The sequence below is a fragment of the Drosophila montana genome, unplaced genomic scaffold (genome assembly GCF_035044405.1).
Source record: "Drosophila montana isolate Dmon_TW-CO22-7 unplaced genomic scaffold, ASM3504440v1 contig_787_1, whole genome shotgun sequence".
NCBI lineage: Eukaryota > Metazoa > Arthropoda > Insecta > Diptera > Drosophilidae > Drosophila > Drosophila montana.
Window position 1 is genome coordinate 272,772 of NW_026999082.1, and position 21,308 is coordinate 294,079.

General features: G+C 41.8%; 2 protein-coding genes across 3 annotated transcripts in view; one reads left to right on the forward strand and one right to left on the reverse strand.

Moving 5' to 3' along the window:
• The window catches only part of hiw (highwire), a 61,575-nt gene that overhangs the window by 33,925 nt on the left and 6,342 nt on the right, over positions 1 to 21,308 (reverse strand). Inside the window, exons 8-13 of one of the 2 annotated variants that reach the window (XM_064699063.1) lie at positions 20,053 to 21,139; positions 19,795 to 19,992; positions 16,199 to 18,821; positions 15,980 to 16,127; positions 15,802 to 15,904; positions 15,236 to 15,371 (exon numbers count right to left, since the gene is read on the reverse strand). In XM_064699063.1, the coding sequence (XP_064555133.1) occupies positions 15,236 to 15,371; positions 15,802 to 15,904; positions 15,980 to 16,127; positions 16,199 to 18,821; positions 19,795 to 19,992; positions 20,053 to 21,139 (4,295 nt within the window). Of the gene's footprint in view, positions 1 to 15,235; positions 15,372 to 15,801; positions 15,905 to 15,979; positions 16,128 to 16,198; positions 18,822 to 19,794; positions 21,140 to 21,308 lie in introns of both variants that reach the window. The other variant, XM_064699062.1, reaches the window with a different exon arrangement.
• Positions 2,627 to 13,155, forward strand: LOC135440074 (uncharacterized). Its single transcript, XM_064699065.1, has 5 exons — positions 2,627 to 2,685; positions 8,681 to 9,134; positions 10,336 to 10,713; positions 11,958 to 12,117; positions 12,182 to 13,155. Exons 2-5 carry the CDS (start codon positions 8,970 to 8,972, stop codon positions 12,883 to 12,885), a joined length of 1,407 nt encoding a protein of 468 aa, XP_064555135.1. The 5' UTR covers positions 2,627 to 2,685; positions 8,681 to 8,969; the 3' UTR covers positions 12,886 to 13,155.

Here is a 21,308-nt window from a genome sequence, read left to right on the forward strand (position 1 = left end):
GATCATACACTTAAAAGTGCCTGAGCTAAGCACTGAGTCATATTCTCAATCAGTCAACCGATGCCATATTGGGTTGAAAATGCTTCGGTTGCATAAACAAAAGCCGCTTTGCGTGTGGCATACTTATTATTAATGGAGATTTTGCCGCACTAGTCAAGTTTTGTTAAAGTCCGTTGAACATTTAACGTATTCAAACGGCGGGGCAAGGGATCTGACAGCTTGTTAATATGATTGCTTATATACATATATATTTATATATGCATTGCATTTTGTTGAATTGTTGAATAACTTGATTTGCAAGCGCAATCAGCATGCTTTGCTTTCAGTTCTGGATTTTCGTTTAGACGATGTTAATTACATTCAGTGTAAGATTGTGCTCCTCAAAGCAGAGATCTCTTAATAAAACATCTGCAATTTGAGGACATATTAAAGAGCTTTAAACATATTTTTTTACTTTTTCAAGAGGCCGGTTCACAGTTTTCGGTTAACATTATGTTAAGTCTACAGTGTACTGTTGAGAATAGGTCTGCAAAACTATAGCACAACAGTTGTCGCTGTGCTTTGTTGCAATGCTATGTTTTCGATGCTTCTTAATAGCTATGTAATGCATTTATGTTGCTTAACATTTGTCACTTAACAGCTGTTAGAAAAGAGAGTGCGTTGTTTGTTATCTTAAGTTGGCATATTCTGGTTTTGTTATCTAATGTTGAAGTTATTTACATAAATCTGCCTTGAAACAGCTTTGGCTGGTATTCTAAATGCAGTTATGGTTCAGATGTTATTCACATTTGTGCATTATGTTAAATGTTTATGTAAATAAAAGGCTGACTGGCGTGCTGCTTGCTAGAATAAGTATAAGTATTAAGTACAGTTAGCATTCGCAGATGATGTTATTGAAAAATGTCTCGTGTAACAGCTGTTAGTGACGGGGTTCTATGGCACGCTAGGCATTGTTTACATTTGTAGGTTTTGTCTAACAGTTGCATGCCAGGGCTTTACATATTGTGCTTAGCTAGCCATTGTGGCACGCTTTACGTACTGTTATATAGTCTTTTTGCTAATATATGCTATGTAATTTAACAGCTATGGGATGTATACACTCAACAGCTAAGAGTGAGGCGAACGTTTTGTATGTTAAGTTTAGTTGACATTTTATTTACATAGTCTTCGACAACGCGTCATATTTGCCTCAAGCAGGCAGAACATCATGTTACATGCACTTAACAGCGGAGAGTTATGTAAAGACCTTTATGTTAAGCTCAGCTAACATGTATCTACTATGTTAACCGGCATTTAATTTACATAGTTTTGGCTTCAAGCCGCCGGCAAATCCGTCAGCAGATGATGGACCTTAACAAGCTCTCTAAGTGGCCGCTTGGCTCCGGGCGTACTTGTGGGTTTTATGTTGTTTTCTTCTTTTTTTGCGGGGGCATATTACACACTTACAACAACAAACAGCAGCAACGGCAGCGACAGCGGCAGCAAGTGTCAAGCGATGCGTGTCAGGCCGACGCGCACTCAATTAAACGCGGCGCGAGCAATCAAAGCAACGGCCAACAAGAGACCACCGTGCGGGAATCGGGTACACAAAAAAACAAAAACAAAAAACCAAAGCAACCAATTAGAAACATTCGCAGTCGGTTTCCAACGACTGCGCGATACGCTATTCACAGCGCATAATTGACTATGTAAAAGCAGTCAAAAACAGGGTTTCCTTAATTAATGCTATTGGTGAACTTTTAAATCGTGACAGTATTTTTGCCTTTTGTATAGGTATCTGTGGGCGTGTCCACACTTCAGATAAGATCGGAGCTCGATAAGACTATCAAGGAGGGCTAAAACTGTGCGTCATATTGTGGGCGTGACCCAAACATATTTGATCGATCTAATCTAATCTTTTCTTTACATATAGAACAGGCTACCTGTCAAATTTAACAAGTCCAGTTTGTATATTCTTTTTTACTGTTTCAGATTTCAACAATATTATTTTTTTTTTAAATTCCAATTTAACTAGCATTAGTCCACTTGGACTAGTAGGTTCCTTTATCTTCTGCTTGACAATTTGTTTTCTCAGTTCTTTATGTTCTCACTTCCGTATTTCACGTTCCACTGTTTTACATTTTAAATTCCACTGTTTCATTTACAATTATGTTCCGTTTCACTGTTTCACATGCTTTGGTCGATCTTTAAGAGATGTTTTCAGTAGAATTTGATAGGACTTGCTTCAAAAATTGTGAGCTATATGGCCCGCAAGTTTTGTGAACAATTTGACGCGAATATACACGATTATATACTACATATATCAAGAGAAAATTGCCTTCGAGCTGCCAAAACTAATATGCTCTACTTCACTTTGTGTGCAGAGTATGAAAACAAACAAAGAGCAAAAGACAAACAAAACGCAAAAATTCTTAAAGCTCACAAAGCTGCGCAGACGCAGCCGCAGCCACAGCCGCGCAGCAGCAGCAGCAGCCGCACTGGCGCTGCCACATGATCAGCGCTCGTGAGAGCGAGATAGACAGAGAGCGAGTGAGAGTGAGCGCAGACTTCTGCTGATGCTGACGCTGGCGCGACAGCGACTACGGCAGCGGCTCGTAAATGTTTCGTTGTCCGTTTGGCGCTCAGTTTGACATTTGCACGCGCTTACGCCGGTCGCGCCAGCCGAAAGCCCAGGCCTAGCCGCTGGTTGGTTGTTGTCGTTGTTTTCATTTGCTATCGCTCTGTATTTGTGTTTTAATTTCGTGCGCTGATTTCATAGCTAATGCAAATATTTGCGTTTAGCTGTTTGCTGTCATATTCTCTTTTATTTTTGTTGTTGTTTATACATATTGAATACTAAGCCGTGCGTGTGTGTGTGTGTGTGTGTGCGTGTGTCTCGCCCAAAAACCACAGTGCGCCCCCAACGGCCAATGGCCACAAAAAGTTCAAAGCAATAAAAACTGCAGCAGCAGAAATTGTATTTTATTTTTCCTTTTTTTTTTTGTCATTTTTCATTTTTGCATGCGACCGCCGTCACACACACACACACACACACACAGCAGCACACGTGTGAGAGCAGAGAGCGAGGGAGAGAGAGAACGCGCGCGCAGAAAAAACTTAAACAAACAGCAGGCAGCGACGCAAACAGCGCTGCTGCTAAAATGCTTAAGCAAAGCGTAATTCGTTTTTTGACAGGATCGTGTGCTCTCTTAGCAGGAGCTAACGCTCTCCCGTTCGGTCACTCTACATTTTTCACGTTGCTCAGCTAAATAAGTGAGTGTGTGTGAGTGTGTTTGTGTGAGTTGCGTAAGTTAGTGAGAACAGTGAACTGAGATCAGCCGCCCCCACGCACCAAAGCAAAACAAAACAAAATAAACAATAACAACTTGCAAAAAAAAAAAGAAACTGCTGATGGAATTTGCATGTGCGAGCGAGATAGGGCGCATTCTTAAGAATCGCAAAGAAAGGCGCAAACAGCCAAACAAATGACATTTCTACGCTAATCCGCACACACACTCCCCCTGATACACACACACACACACACACAACACATACTCGCCCCGACCAATTGGGAGTTGTCGAACAAAACATCACAAATGGCACCTTTCCATACTTATTGCCATATTGCCATATCCAAAGCAAATTATTTCAATATTTCAAGGTTACGAGTATGACGAACAAAATCTGTTTTTAGTTCGCTGCTGTTGTTGTTGTTGTTGGAATGGGTTGGCGGGCAATAAAAATGCTAAAAAGCTGAAATTAGCTTACAGCAAAAAAATGAAGAAAAAAAACCACACACATTTTTTGTCGTTATTCAAAGTCAAAGTTATGAAAAGTTCAGCGAATTTTGCGGCAACATGCAAAAAGCGCACAAAAGAATGAAAATCACAAACACTACAGAACCAAAAAGAACTAAAAACCCCATTAACCCAAGTCAAGTGCTCGGCACATAGTGGCAAAAATACATACATACATATGTATGTATGTATTGAGGGATCGTTGCCTGAGCTCCGAGCACGTGCGTCTGACAAAGGGAATACAGCTTAAGCACTTTTGAGTAATTGTTTGCGGGCACATAATCTGCTTCATTCTTCTCAACAGTTAATTAACTAACTATTTATTATTTTATTAGCCTTTTTCAAGATAAGATGTTGGTATTTTCTTTTACTATGTTTCATTTGCATTAGGTTGGTATTTTTTACTACTATTTCATGTGCATGTAGTTGGTATTTTTTTACTACTGTCTAAATTGTATTGTATTTAGTTAGTATTAAAATACTAGCATTTTAAGTCTTCTTTCTTCAAATTCCATTTGCATTTAGTTAGTATTTTTGACTAATACTTTATTTGCATTTAGTTATTATTTAAATACTAGCATTTTGAGTCTAATTCATTCAAATGTTACATTTCATTTGTATTTAGTGAGTATTTTTTTTACTATTACTTCATTTGCATTTGGTTAGTATTTAAAATACTAGCATTTCGTGTCTTATTCATTCAAATGTTCCATTTCATTTGTATGTAGTTTGTATTTTCTACTATTACTTAATTTACATTTAGTCTTCGGGTCTTCTTCATTCAAATGTTCCATTCCATTTCCATTTAGTTTGTATTTTTAACTGAAACTTAATTTGTATTTAGTCAGTATTTAAAATTCTAGCATTTCGGGTCTTTTTCATTCAAATGTTCCATTCCATTTGCATTTAGTTAGTATTTTGTATCATTACTTGAGTTGCATTTAGTTGGTATTTAAAATTCTATTTCATGCCTTATTTATCCAACTGTTCCATTTTCAATTAATTCCTATGCTTGATAAATTAATTTGCTGCTCTGTTTCACATTCCACCGTTCCATATTACACATACCCCCATAAAATTGGCTTTCCACTTTAGAGTAGTATTATTCCCATGATCTTTTCCTTGATTTTCTGATAAACTATTTTCATTTCGACTGTTTTATGTGAAATGTTGAATATTCCTTTCCGTTTCGTTCCCTATTCCTTCACTTTACCCATTACCAGCTGTGACAGTTGCATATTCCACTGTTTTGCCTTTTAAATTCAACTGTCTTATTTCCAAGTACTTAATGTTTAATTTGCAATGAATCCCCTTATAAATTCCCTTTCAATTGAAACATGTTACAATGTTCTATCCATGTTCCACATTACTTTAGTTCAGCTGCCTTCTGTCGCTTGCCGTCCACTTGTACTACTTGTTTCCATTTCCATTTCGTTCCCCATTTCAATTCCACTCTTCTTTCATTTGACCTTTTACTCATTATTTACTGAAAATTTCTCATCGGACCAAGCTGGAAATGTCGCAAGACTTTTGCCTACTCTTCGCACTGACTCAGTGCATATCTAATCAATGTTACATATATTGTTTTGCTAAAGAGATAAGATTAAAAACTGGGCGTTACATTGGGATTGCTTGCGAATCGCTCCCCCTGTGCCATATTAACCAAGTAAATCGCTTCAATTGATTGTCAGCGCAGCGAGGTGTCGCACAGGAAATGCAATTTGGCTTTTATTCAATTTCCTTCCATGCGTGAGTACGATTTAATAAAGTCCATTAACAAGAGAGTTCAACAATTAAAGAGTTCTTCAAAGCACAATTTGTGTGTGCGTGTGTGTGTGTGTGAGTGTGTGTGTGTGAGTGTGTGTGTGTGAGTGTGTGTCTGTGTTGCATCCGCTGCAAGCTGTTTACTCAAGTAGAAAGTATTCATCTGTATATCTCTCTCTTTTTCTGGCTCTCTCTATTCCTCTTTCTCTGTCTCTCTCTTTATCTCTCCAATATCTCTCTCTCTCTCGTTTGATCTCGCTTAAATCGTTATTGACAGCCAATTAACTAATGTCTATCGTTTGTTGTGTATCTTGTTATCGATATTTTGATTATTATCAATCGCTAATTCACATTATATGCTTGTAAAGGATATTACTTCTATATAATATAGCCCTATAGGAAGAATCGGTCGAAAGATTAGTTGTTGTATAGCAAAACATTCTCTTTTCCAATATATATTCATCAAACCCAAAGTTTTCTGCATAATGTTATCGATTATTTAAATCGCACATCTTACTCTCTCCTTTGGTAGACATTACTTGCATATATATGTAATCGATAACTTTTGCCTATAATCTAATATTTTATTTAAAGAATACTTTAAAATATGGTTGCTCAATTATTCTTCCTGTTTTTAAATAAACTAAGATCTTTTACGCATTCTTCTTCACTTTTGACAGACACTGTAATAATTACTTTCTTACATGTGTTATCGGTTATGTTATCGATTTTTGTACAGTCTACAAGGAGCTGAAATAAAGCAAGATTTTTCTTCTTTCGTTCCCAGTTTTTATGACAAACATTTATAATAGGAACAGTTTATCGATTGTCATTTTAGAGCCATAATATTAATCGGTTTTATCGATTTTATTTTGTCGTACTTTCTTTCATTTTGCGTGACTCACAAAGAAAACACCAACTTTTGCTCTTGGCAAATAGCATAAAGCACAAGTTACATCACTTTAAATAATAATCGATAACTCAAATGACCGTTACGATCTGTCTGTGTGTGTGTGCGTGTGTTTGTGTGTGTGCGTCAGTGTCTAAATGAAAATGCTCGTGACTAGTTCCCAAATATTTGACCAGCTCTTTGCACTACACAAAAGCAGATGAAACCAGAAGAGAGGCGGCCCAAAGGGGGGCAAGCACATACACAGCTGTAACGCGACATCGTCGACGGATGACTACATTTGTATACCCTCGATGAGGGTATTGTGCTTTTGTCGTGATATGTGACCCCATAAAGTATATATTGTCTCGATGAGTCGACTTGTCTGTCCGTCTGTTTCTGTACGAACTAGTCTCACAGTTCTAAAGCTAGGTCCGTGTTTCTGTGGCAGGCAGTGCATATGTCGGAATTGGCCGGATCGTAGCACTATATCATATAGCTGCCATAGGAACAATCGGCCGAAAAGAAGGTACATTTCACACGACTATATGATTGAACAATATAGAAAGAGTCGGTCGCAAAATATTCTGTTTTCTCACAATATCTGCAAAGCCTTTAGGCATATGTCTCATACAGGGTATTAAATCATCGGTGTGCCGTAGACAACAGCACTTTCTCGTCTCGTTTAAATAAAGGTCTATAAACAAATGAAATGCCCATAAACAAACGGCAAAGCATAATTGCCGATGTTTGTTCGTTATGGCAACGAACCTGGGAGTCTATCTGGAAGCGTCTCTTTGTGTGGCGCGACCTCCAAAACTCAATTAACAGCATTTGCCACTGATTGGAACCGAACGACCACCAACTACTAACTGTGTGTACTATGAAACTTGATCGTGGCATAAAGTGCCGTTAGTCGCTGATTCAATTAGAACAATATGCGAGAACGTTAGTTGATGATAATGATGATCGACACATGTCGTAACGTAACTATGTGGAAATATCGAATCGATCATCATTTATCGATCTCTTACTATATATCGAGAGAGAGAAACATAAGAGAAACTTACTCTGCACTTGATTTTCGAAAATGAACATTTTACATCTTCAATTTTATATAATGAAGTCGGAAAACGTACATAAGTTCTTATAACTTACGGGGCTGTCACGTTCATATAGACGATAGAAGGGAACTGAAATTTCATACAGCAAAAGGCCTATTTTGCTAGTTTATGTATTACCAATATCAGTTCGCCTAATCAATGCCACTTGAAGATTTGTGCAAGCGATACGAGGATTAAACTACCAATTTGGTGCTTTTAGCTTTTATAAGATCTGAGCTAGGATCGAAAAACTGCATTTTGATATCGATATTTTGATCGATTTCATGTAAACTGGGCGAGTTATCGATAATTTGTGTGGTTAGGCTGGGCACCCTGTACAGCTTTCCACAGCTAGATCGACTGCTGACTCGATATATATTTAATATCTGAGCTATGATCCATAAAGTGCATTTCGATATCGATATTTACATCGATTTCATGTAAACTGGGCAAGTTATCGATGAGTTGAGCGGTCATAATGGGGAACAACGTTCTTATACGTTCTGAGTTTGAGCTTAACAGTTGCCATAACTAGATCGACTGCTGACTATATATACTATATACATATATAGTGTAGGGGATCGGCGATGCTTCTCACTGATATCCTAGCATTTTTTTTACCCATAACATCTTCCATATTAGCCCACAAATTGATCGGAATATATAGAATATCTGCTGTGAAAGTAGATTAAATATTTTTTGATGGCCAGAGTCGAGAGGAAATGGTCAAATACCTGCAAAAATGTGGCGAACCTAGCCTTAAAGCTGGGTTAGTTATAGATATTTAAGCAAGATGCCAGACAGGAATAAAACGAGTATATATTCAATACTCTTTATTGAGTCAGCATATTACTTTCACATTGTGGAAGAGTGTACGAAAATCCACACAAGTGTTTTCTTTAAAATGAAACCAAACTTGCAAATCTAATAAATGTTAAAGATAAGTTTACAGTTGCATGTGTGTCATACGAGTAGGAATCAAATGTATAATTGTGCTGATAAAACACACACACACACGGAGACAGACACACACACGCACACACACACACACACACACAGAGACATGCACACCAAAAGCATTGATAAGCAGAAAAAAAATAAAACACCTTCGGCGATAAAAAATTTTTTTTTTTTCGCTCTCTTATCAGCGCCTATGAAACATTTGAAAACGGAACAACAGGAACGACGGAAACAACGGAACAGCAACTGAAGAGAGAGAGAGAGAGAGAGAGAGAGGGAGGAGAGAAGCCGCATGTGTATTGAATTGAAGCGTGAAACGAAACAGAATACCTGAAACAGAGACATAAACGCAGAAGCAAAATCGACGGCAAACGGCGCACTATTCCCTCAGATTATGAATAATTTGCCATAAAGAAAACACTCCGAAATATCTCCCATAAATATCTGAAATTCCATAACGAAGAAGGACGCTCTGAAATGCGAAACATCAAAAATCTCAAAGATCCCACCGGCGTGCTGCTGCTCTGGCTGCTCTGGCTCTGCCCGACGGCGACGACGACGGCGATCTCGACGGCTTTGCCAAAGGTCAGCTGCACCGAGCACGACACAACAATCACCTGCGATTGCAACAGCGATGATCAGGTGAGTGCCGCGTGTGTCTGTGTTTACACTCAGAAAAAAATAAAAACAAATTTAAACGAAGTGCATAAAGTTTGCCCGACGAGCTCGCATTCTCTTTTAAAAATGTGCTCAAAATTCTTAAATGAGTATCAGTTCGTTTCTTTCGTACAAAGCCCAATAATAACTCTCGAATTCTTAATTTAAGAGTTTTTCTCTTCATTTTGTGTTTAATATTTGTGCAATTTTATGCCCAGCCAAGTTTGAAATTCTTAAACTGCGCACAAGTTCTTATCACAACAGGCTTTCACGTATTAAAAAATGAATCTCTATTGTAAAACTCAATTTAAGCAAATGTTTAAGCTTTTTTAAGCTTAAAAATTATAGTGCCTTACATTTTCAAATTAATTCAAGTCTTTTTGACCTATTTCTAATATTGATGAGTCAAAAAGTTGCAAAATTTTTCTCATTAAAATATTGTACTTAATTCAAGCCTTAATACTTGTCTTCAATATTGACGCGTTATGATACAAAATTCAATTGAGGCAATTTTTTATAGTTTTTTTCAGACTTGTGATCAATATTTTCCACATAATTCAAGTCACTTTCACATACTTTTAATATGGACTAGTCAATGATAGAGAACTTAATTGAGGTATTTTTGTATGCTTAATACAAGTTTAAACATTCATACGAATAATATTTTAAACTTAGTTTGAGTTTTTTTTGACTAAATTTTTTATTTAATTTGACTTGCTAATAAGTCAGAAATGATAAAGTAGTTAAGCAATTTGTCATGCTTAATTCAAGTCAAAACATTCTCATCATTAATATTTTGTGCTTAATTCTAGCATTTTTCACATACTTTTAATATTGACGAGTCAAAAACGTTGCGAAACTCAATTTAAGCAATCAAAAAATTCTTCTCATCCACATTTACGCTTATCTTCAATATTGACTAGCCAGGACTCAATTTAAGTAATTTTTTTACTTAATTCAAGTTGCAAAATTCTTGTCAATAACATTTTGCACTTCATTTAGGCCCCTTTCACTAACTCCAAAAATCTATGTAACTAGAATGATTCATGCTGCATTCAATTGAAATTTTTTCGTTCACACTGGAAACTTAGTACGTCACATTTCTCTGAGTGTAGATAAGCAATCTATTAACCATATGCTAACACTCATCTACCCCTCTCTCTCTCTCTCTACCTGCCGTACACAGGCCATGGTTATGCCACAGCTGCAAGGCGCCGTTTTTCAGGTGGAAATACGCAATTGTCGCGATTTAACCGTGGAGCCAAATACTTTGGATAACACCGAGGGTCTGCGCAAGATCAACTTTAAGCACATCAATCGCCTGATGCTGCAGCAGAACGCATTAAGCGCGTCCCGCTATGCCAGCAACAAGGCGCTAATTGTCGAGTTCGAGAATGTTAACTTTCAGTTAATCGACTCGCATGCCATTAGCGGCAACATCGAGGAGATCTCATTCACCGGTGGACGCATCGAGCAAATGCATCCATTTGGCTTCACCACCATCAAGGACAGTGCCATATTGCTCAAATTGGACGGAGTTACCGTACAGCGCATCGAAAGTCAGGTAAGTTAATTGGAGTTCAAGTCTCTAGAAAGTAGAGCTCTACAAATTCAGCAGAGAAGCTGTTAAATGCCTGTTAACTTTGACAGTCAGTTAAACATGCTATCAAAACTAAAGGTTTGGCTAACTGTTCTCTACCTGTCAAACTGTTGACAACAGTCTATTTACTACTGTTAAACTTAACAGGTAGTTTTACATGCTGTTAAACGTTATGTTTATGTTTTGGTTAGCTAATTTGTTCCTGTCAAACTTGTCACTAGTTTAACGGATTCTGTTGAATTTGACAGCCAGTTGGGCATGTTAACGAACGAAGCTAAAGGTTAAGCCAGCTGTTTTGATTCTGTCAAACTGTTGCCAGTAGCTTCAATTAAGTTTGACAGCAAGTTAAACATGCTGTTGCCAGTAGATTATCGGCTTATGTAGAATTTCACAGCCAGTTAGAAATGTTAACAAACGAAGTTAACGAAAAGTAACAGTAGCTTCTATTTAATTTGACAGCCTGTTGAACATGCAGTCAAACGAAGTTTATGTTTTGGCTAGCTTCTCTGCGGCTGTAAAACCGTTGACAGTAGTTTATCTGTATCTGTTATATATAACAGCCAGTAAGACATGCTGTCAAACGTAAGGTTGATGATTTGGTCTGATCTATGCCTGTAAAACTGTTGCCTGTATCTGCTTTGGTTGGCTGCTCTGTTCCTGTCTGTCTAACTGTTGCCTATAGGTTAGCTGCTTGTTGAACATTTGACAGGCATATTTATTCGATTATTCTATTATTTTCTCGCTTTGTCATGTTGCCAATTTTTTAAAAGCGTTGCCACATTTGCACAAATGACTGACAAAGTGTATTTAACATCAGCCTAACAACATTAGCTCTAGGAGTTAGACAACGAAGTATAAAACTAGCCAAAAACCTATATTTTTGCGCTGCTTCAAACTGCAAACTAATTGAATCGGTTGCTCGTTAACAGAAGCTACGAATTACATGAACGTACTTGCTTCCATTTTACTTAAGTTAACATTTGAGTAGCTTGTCGTTAACATTGTGTTAACATGTTTTAGTTATGTTTATGTGACGTTAACATTCACATCCTCTGACAAAATAAAAAACAGGACAAATTTAGGAGCTAATAGAGCAAGAATTAAAAAAAAAAAACAGATGAATGACAAGAAGCTAAGCTACGAAATGGAACATTTGAGCAACAGAATTACTTGTTCGCATTTTAAAATTATCACTTGATTTTTTGCAGGCTTTTAAAAAGTTTGCCGTGGAGAAGCTGATAATTATCAATTGCAATTTCATTGGAAATTTGCCAACGCGCGCCTTCTACGAGCTGGAGGTGACCAACGAGCTGGCGCTGCGGAACAATCAGTTCCAGGAGGTGCACTCGCACGCCTTCTCCTTCAAGCGTAAGTGCAGCTGGACAGGATCAGCTCCATTGTTATTATTTCATTATATAAATCTCTCATGCAGTCATCTCCAAGCTGAGCCTGAGCGAGAATCGATTTGCGGCCGTTGATGGCGAGTGGCTGGAGGCGCATATACGGGACGCGGTCACGTTGCGTGGCAATCTGTTTGGTGCCACCAGCGAGATTGCATTTCGCAGCCTCTTCGTGCATCGCGACTACCAGCTAAGCGAGCGGCTGGAGCTGCGATTTCACAACAACACGGTGCACAGTTTGCTGCCCGGCAAAAGCCTGGATCAAGCGGGGGCTGCGGCGGCGGCGGCGGCGGCGTCGGCACCACCTCAGCCGCTGCGTTTCAATGAGCGTTTCGCGCTGAGCATACGCCAGCTGTGCTACGACAATGTCTGGAGCTGTGAGCAGCTGGACACGAGCACAGAGCCGCCGCAGCCACGCGCCGACTTCTTTCGCCAGCACAGCGAGCAGCTGCTGTTCCGCGGTGCCGCCACAGTCGGTGGCACAGCGCCATTTATGCCGCTGCGTCAGCTAATTGGCGAGCAATGCCAGCGCCGCAGCTATGTGGCATACATTGTGGCGGGCAGCGTGCTGCTGGTGCTTCTGCTACTGCTGCTGCTTCTGTTGCTGTGGTGGCGCCTCGCGCAGCGGCGGCGGCGACGTAAGCTGGATGTGGTGCAGCCGGAGCCGCGCACCTACAAGGAGACGCAGATTGTATACCAAATCGAGAACGCAGGCCTGCTCAAGACTGATTTGTAAAGCTACAAGCCACACACACACACACACACACACACACAAATCACACACACACACACACACACACACAGCTGACAGACGCTAGCTAAAGCAGAGCGACGCGGCGCACCACCAAGAACCACCAAGAGTGACCTTTCGTTGTACCAAATTCATAGCCTACGCTTAGTTTGTATCGTGTAACATTATGCTATCCATCCTATCTATATAATATCGCAACTATGTTAAACCTAAAACCTATATAAGCTGTAAATAAGAAAAACGACTCCTTTTTGTTTTCTTTAATATTCACTTAAGCTTTAAATTTTAACCCATTCGCATTGAGTAATAAAGAGACAGAGGAGGCTTTTGGATCAAAAGCTCTTTTTCGAAACACTTCATGAGAGATAGCGAGGTTGCAAACAAAATTGAGTATAACTCAATGACAAATTGCAAGCACAACACCAGGCTGTCTACAGCCACTTCTGCCGTTGCCCAAAAATCAAAGACAACTTCAGAACATTTCCCATATGAACCAACAACAACCATAATCAAAACAAACGACTCGACAATGAAAAAAGCACACCCCAAATTCTGTCCCTGCTATCCCTTTTTGGTTTAAAGCTACAGCCTATGATCTAAGCTTCTACACTCTTCTAACTTATTGTTGTGGTTTCTAAGCACTGCTATGCCTTTAATTCGCAAAGTCATGTCTTCTTCTTCTCCACTCGCTTTCAACTTGCAAGCAGCCCGGCAGATTTTATAATTTTTCATTTTTCGATCAGCAAGGCACCCTTTCTCAAATAGGGTATTTTAACTATTTATAAGTTCTGTAACCAAATACCACTAACCTTCTTATATACACATATTTGACCCAATGTCTGAGAAAAATATAATTTCGTATTTAGTGTGCAACTATTAGTACAATCAATAATAATTGTTTTCTTTAAACATTCTATACCATTTCTATAAATAAGGGTATCAATGCCTCGACACGCCAAATAGTTGTTGGCATGTGTGTCTCATCTCACACACATTGGCAAAAAATATGCATGTATGTGTTTTCCCAGCCAAGGGATTAAATGAGTTTGAGAAGATTGCAACATTCTGTTGCGCATGTGACGTCACAGCTTAAGGCTTTTTGTGTGCGACCGTTGCGTACAATAAAGTAATACATTATTAAATACATGCATTATTATAAAAGATTACTTTTAAGTACGTAATAAAGATATAAATATATTCTAAGCATCGCAAGAAATGAAATTCTTTAAAACGTAACGTAATAGTATATGATGTTGACACGCCGTGTGCGTAACCCTTTGATTTAAATGGCATGGCCTGCTCGCATTCGATTTTTCTACAACAACAACATTAGAACCCAAATAGTGTTGTTGTTGTTTCTACGCGCTGCCTTGTTGGAACGACAGAGAAACCAGCAACAAACACAGTGGCATTATTTGTCCCTTTTCTTTGCACTGAGTTTCCTATGTCCTCATCATCGCGCAGAAACTTTTGATCAAGACGGACGACGATAAAAACAAAAGCGCACTGTTGTTGTTTTGCGAATGATTTGTTGTTGCTTCCTATAGTAAATGAGCTTTATTTTTGAGTTGGATTTTGCGTTTGCGGACCATCCCGATCTACCTCTCATGATTTTCAAAACGGTAAAAAAAGCTCGGAGCAAGCCTTCAGCTCTGTCTCTTTATTACTCAATGACCCATTCGTAAGCACAAAACTTAACAGAATGTTATTAACATTCAGCACGTTGACAGTGCATTTTATGTTAACATTCAGCACGTTGACAGTGCATGTTATGTTAACTGCGTCACATTAACATGATGGCAAGGCTCAAATCATCTACTCTTCAAATAGAATCACACATGCGCCCAACTTAGGGATAAAATTGACAAATTTTGAACTGAGAGATAATGTTCAAAATGTTTGTTTCTCGGGTTCAAGCCCGCATAGTAGGTTCGATTTGAAGAATCATTTTTAGGCGAAGACTTTGGTGTTCAAACCTTAACCTTAACATCTCTAATGCTTGGTGAAGTATGTTGCGACGATAACATAACAGAGTATGTTAACTAAACTAAAAAAAAAAGGGTTCACTTAAACACTTGTATTCGAAACCTTGAAGAATATTTGGTCTAAAGCTTAAACCTGTATGGCAAAAAAAACCCGTGTGGTAAATCTGTAGTGCGATGCATTTGAATGTTAATTAACATGTTTCTTAACAGTGCGACATTAACAGTGCTTCGTTAACATAACAGCGAATACACTGAAATGTCTCTAACGAAGGAACTCTTGAAAAAGTTAACATTTAGAAATAAACTCGTCAGGTTAATGTCAAACTATAATCATGGTGAATGGCACTTACCCAATGGGCAGATATGATTCCAATGCCTGATGCACGGTTAACTGGGGCTCGGATAGCGCAAAGCCCTTGGAGAGCAGCGCATGGTGAGCGCTAATTGTTTCCTCAATGCCGCTCATGTCGTCCATGTCCTTGTCATCTGCACAAAATGGATTAAAACGGATTATGAGAAGATAAATAAGAATAGCAAAAGTTTCAACATAAATATGTTAGAAGATAGAAAGGCTATCTTCTGCCGGCGATTTAGTAAATTACAAAAAAAAAATAATATGGACAGATTATTTCTATGGCTGACGCTCACAATTGTCGAGCTTGGTTAGTATATTTTGAAAAAGAGCAAAGTTTTCCATATAATAAATCATTTTTCAGCTAAGGTGAATCTAGAATATATATATTTCATGGGGTCATCTCCTTTTATGCATTATCCCGTCAAAACTATACAACCCTCTGCAAGGCCAAGAAAAGGTTAAATCAACAAAATTAAGGCTATGCAATTTTTCCTGGTTTTTCTTCAAATTTTGGTTGTGCGCAGCGCTAGAATTGCGAAAATATAAGCAGATATGACGTACCCGGCAGATGGAGATCCTTTTTCATGAGATTGGCGCTGCACATGCCGCCCAGATAGGCCAGCTCCTGTTCCAGTCGTATCAGACACGAATTGCTGGCATTGATCTGAGCGAGAGGGCAATAGTTTGGTATAGTTAAGTACAAGTTGGATGGATATATGTTGGAAAGTAGGTCGCTTACCGCCGTGGGATTGTCGTAGCCAACGACCAGACACTTGAAGCCATAGCGATTGTTGTGCGGATCCTGGGCATATAGCGAGGCCGTCTCCAGTGAGAACTCAACGCAATTGCCGGGCAAAATCAGAACGTTCTGCAGCCAATTGGAGGCGCTGAAAGCGTTGGAAAAATCCAAAGAGAAAATCAATTGGAATTCGCGAATATATATAAATTGTGTGCGTACGTATTAAACTTCTTGACCACAATCCAATCGTGATCGACTGCATCCACTTGACGCAGTGGCGCTGTGCCGGGCGTGCGACAGCAGCTGGTCATCTGTAGCTGGGCATTATGGGCGCGTCGTGCACTCACATTATTATCGAGTATATCATAGTAATCCTCTCCAGCAGCAGCAGCAGCAGCAGTAGCTACTGGCGTCGTTGTCGTCGCCTGGCAGGGCTGTGTTGCAGCCGCCGGACGCATGGGTATCGATAGCAGCAAATAATCCTCAAGCTGTGCGGTGCCACATTGTGCATCAAACTCAATTGTTAGCCATTGGACACATGGCGGAAACTCGACACGATAGCAACTGATGCTGGCGCTACGATACGGATGTTCGCTCTCCACAATGCAATAGTGATTGCTGGTGGTGGTGGTGCTGCTGTTGCTGCTGGCGGTCGTTGTGGGTTCGGGTCGCAGCAGCGGCGGCTGCTCTGTGCGCTGCTCCTTGGAGACATGCAGCTGATTGAGCGCTGCAATGTGCGGTAATATCTCCTTGATGAGGCCGAGTATCTGCACCGAACTCTTGGGATCGCTGCAGGCCAAGTTGGCGATGTGCGCATAGACCAGCGGCAACAGCGTATGAAACATATTCGAGGCGGCCAAATTGAAGACCTCCAGCAGCTGCAAAGCGGCAACACCGCCGCCGCCGCTGCCGCCAACAATTTGTGCCTCCTCCGAGTCGGAATGCAACAGTTGCTGTGATGAATGCTGCTGCGGCTGCGGCGGCAATTGTTGCTGCTGTTGCTGTGACGGCAACTGTTGCTGCTGTTGCTGCTGCTGCTGCTGCAGCTGCAGCTGTTGCTTCTCGGGCTCCTCTGCCGCCAGCTCGTACTCGGCACGCTCATTGCCATTGAGCTTGGCGGCCAATTGGACATTGGAGAAATTCATTTCGGCCGTCTCCTCAACACCAATTTCCGTGGCGCCAATTTCGATTTCCATTTCGAATGGATTCGTTGAGCGTTTGTCAAATTTAAGTGTCTCCATGATGCCCTTGGAGAAGGACTCGATACGTTTACCCAAATCCCTGGCCGTTGTCGACAGCTGCGGATCAACGGGCAGCGCTGCGGTGCGTGAATTGTTGGCCCAATTAATGTCCATATGCTCCTCAATGGGCGTTATATTGTGCTCCGAATCGATGGTCTGTGTATGATTCGATGATGAGTTGTCTGACGGCGAACAGGATGCGGCCATCGCATTGCGCGCCAATATCAACAGCTCGGTGCATTTTTTTGTTATATCAGCGGCTATTTGCAGCGCCGTATCCCGTGTGGATATCTCGTTGCTGGCCACAGCGCTGCCATGTGCCGCATCCGCTGAGCAGCCGGCGCCACCAGACGATGCCGCGTCCTGCTGCAGCAACTGCTGCTGCAGCTGCTGCTGTTGCTGCTGTTGCTGCTGCTGCTGCTGCTGCTGTTGCTGCTGCTGCTGCTGCTGCTGCTGGTGATGGTGCTGCTGTTGCTGCTGTTGTTGCTGCTGCTGCTGCTGCTTGATGGGCGTGCTGTAGTAGAGTATGCTGGGCAGTTGGCCGCGCGCGGGCGTGGTGCCATTGAAGCTCAGATCGCAGGCATAGAAATGAAAATTGGCGCCGCACGGGCCGCGCACTGTGGGCATGCCCGCATCACCGGAACAGGTGCGTGCACCCTGGGAGCATAGGCGTAACGCATAGCGTGCATGCTCCTTGATGTGCACCGGATGCTCAAATTTGATTTCGGCCAGATCATTGTGCACCGCCTCCTGATCATAGCTGCCCGATATCGATTCCAACGTCTCCCATTTGTGCTGCGGCTGCAGGTCAACCGTATTGTCATACAGCAGCTCCAGCTGATAGTCATAGCTGCCCGAGCCGGAATAGATCATGGCGCCAGCGATGGCAATACCTGGACGATCCACCGAGAAGGCAATCGCATCCGGTCCGAAGTTGCCTGTATTCCAGGTGCGACTCAAGTCGCAGCGTGCGAAACGTGAACTGGTCGAGTGCAGTGTGCGTGGCGGCAAAAATAGTTTATCATATTCGCCCAGTGCCGTCTGGTAGACAATTTCGGCCAGGACACGGGCCAACAGATGGCAACAGTTGTCAATGAGGCCCTGATTGATGCACTCCTTGAACGCATAGCTGCCGCCGAGGCAACGACTATAGATGGACTCAATGCGCGCCCTAATTGGGCTGGCTATGATTTCCAGCAGGCGCACCAGAACATCCTTAAATGTCCACGAGTTGCTCAAAAAGTCGCTCTTCTCCTGCTGCGTGCGATAGATCATCTGCTCGACCAATATGGGATACTGATGGGCCTCCGTTGAAGATAGCATGGGCAGGCCCGAATTATCGCTGGGACTGATTATCGACTGACGCTCATTGCCACCAGCCGCATTCAGCAGCGAGAATGTGGCACGCAGCTTCACTGTCGGCGAGCAGAGGCCGGCCAGAATGGCGCTCAGCAGTCGGGAATGCAGCGCACCGCGATCCATTTGGGCCAGCAAATCGCACAGGCAGTTCCATTTGAGCGAGGATGTTGGATAGAATGCATCGAAGCAGGCCACAAAGCTCAAATGGCATTCGTCTAGGATTTCCAGTACCAGGGCATAGCCTAAAAGCAGGAGAAGATTAGTTTGGAGTTCATGTTAAAAGGGAACAAAATAAAAGATGACTTCTATAATGCACTCCCAGACATAAAGGAGGACCAAAACCTTTTATTTATGCCAAAGTGCAAAGTTCTAGCCTTAAAAATGGGTTATTCTTACAGTTCCGGGAGGAATAGGTAGGTGAAGGTATTCAAAAAATGAAGTAATTCTTGTTGAGGGTGTTCAATAAGAGAACCTGCATACCAAATTTTTCGCATCTAGCTCTTATAATTCTCAAGTTATGCCTATAATACCAAGGCTCAAAATCGATTTGTATCGATAAATTGAAACTGGGAAGAAATATTGAAAAAAAAAAAATATAAAGATGATAAGCCCATTATGTATCTTCAGATATCAAGCCTACTTGAAACTTGAAATTTATGTGCTCCTAAAGTATGCCACGTAACATTTCCAAAGTATCGATAAATATCGGTTTTCAGACTTGGTTTTGGTAGGCATAACTCAAGAACTATAGAAGCTGTGTACACCAAGTTTGGCATGCATCTTGTATGAATATTTAACTTGTTGACTAAGGGAAGGGGGGGAATTTCCTTCAAAATTGAAAAATAGCTCAGTCTTAACGCTAGAGCCCTGTGAATTGCTATATACACACATTTGAATGCCACATTGTTGGCCTTTAAAGATCGGACAACAAACATAGGAGCTATTTTTGGAACACTTAGCGGGCTATATTTTATGATTCAAAGAATTCAAAGCATAAACAAAATTCGTATATTGACTAAAGGGTAAAGCGAATTTCCTAGTGAGCATATAAAAACAACAGATTTGTTTATTTGGAAACGCAATGAACAACCGATCGTTTCTTTAGCATAATTACTGCCACCAACAGAATGATAAGTCGCTCGCCAAGCGTTAGCTTGCAGTAAATCAGACAGATGGGCTGTTCATAAAGTTAACATATATATACATATATCTCACCTTCATCGGTGGCGATGTCCTTAAAGATGTCGTCGCAAAAGATACTAATGAGCAGGGCGCGCACATTGCCAATACACTCGGCCAGCTGAATGTTCTCCAGATTGGTTTTGCGCGTGGCCGGCGTGCCCGTGCCCATGGCGAACATTGCGCCGGTCTGCGCGGTGGCTGCATTGCTGAGCGCACGACTTGGTGGCTTGTCTGGAAAAGGAAAGAAAGTATAAGAAACGGTTGGAGAGCCAACAAACTGATGGAACATACCTTTATTAACTGTCTTGGCTTGTTGGAGCTTGGAAAGGGCAGCGATAGCAGCAGCAGAACCGCTCGCAGATGTGTTGCTACCAGACGCAGCTGTTGTTGTCGCTGCTGTTATTGTTGTTATTGTTGTTGCTGTTGTTGCACGCTGTGGATATATCTCATTGGTGTATTTGCGCAGCAGGCGCAGACAGGACTTATTGACATAGCCCAGATACTGAAGCGTTTGCTGCAACTGCAGCGGCCTTGTGCGGTCGCGTTGCTCACGCAGCTGTGTCTTGAAGCAGTCCCAGGACCAGCTGAGCAGAACTACCAAACTCTCGAAGCACTCGCGGCTGACGCTGTTGGCAAAGGCGCGCGATATGCGCTGCACGGGATCCGCATCGAGCGGCAACGGTGGCTGCTTGCAGTCCTGGGTAACCAGGCGATACAATATGGCGGGTATTTGGCCGGAGTTGACATCGGTGCCATTGTTTGCCTTCTTGCTGGACTTGAACGAGAAGACCACCTGATCCTCGGTGGTCACCGATGCCTGGCCGCACGAACCGCAATCGGAGGATGGGCCCGCGATGCGTGCCCAAACCAAATACCAGCGACCCGCAGCTGCGCTCACCGGCTTCGGCAGCAAAATGTGATATTTGCTGCGTGCGGCGCACTCGTATGGCACCTCCTTGGTTTCGCTAATGAGCACACCCTCCTTTTCGTAGCCACCGCCGTCGGCGCCCAGATCGTAGAGCTTCAGCTTGCAACTGTATTCGCCGCGTCCGCCAAACATGCCGAAGCCGCATAGCACAATGTCCGTGTCCGCCGAAAAGCGCACCGCCTCCACACTGTGCCCCGAATAGCCCCAGCCGCCGCCAAAGTTGTCGAAACGATTCACCACCTGGTATTCGCCGCTCTGCTCCTCGGCCGTTTGTTGCTGCTGCTGTGGCAGCGCCTGCTCAAAGCAGCCGGGTATATTGTCCTGTGCCGATGTCAGTATATCCAGGCAGGCCAGCAAATTGAGCGATGCCTGCGAGCGGGACACGCGCGCCTCCGCCTTGCACGGCAGCGACAATTCCGGCGACAGCAGCGCCCGATAGTTGCCCGCGTTCTGCAACATAATTGAGTTCAGTTAAGCAGCTTTGACACGGCATAAATCACTTAAATTCAATTCCTTTACATGCACAACTAGTTCAAATATAAATAATGCAAACACATTTTGGGAAAAGAGGAAATGAAACGAGAGGAGATATCCCGAACCTCTTCCTTCTACGCATACA

Bases quoted from the DNA above. Each gene is read 5' to 3' on its own strand.
- LOC135440074 (XM_064699065.1), top strand. From the start codon at position 8,970: ATGCGAAACATCAAAAATCTCAAAGATCCCACCGGCGTGCTGCTGCTC. The intron at 9,135-10,335 runs GTGAGTGCCGCG...TGCCGTACACAG, and splicing joins ATTGCAACAGCGATGATCAG to GCCATGGTTATGCCACAGCT. The intron at 10,714-11,957 runs GTAAGTTAATTG...GATTTTTTGCAG, and splicing joins TACAGCGCATCGAAAGTCAG to GCTTTTAAAAAGTTTGCCGT.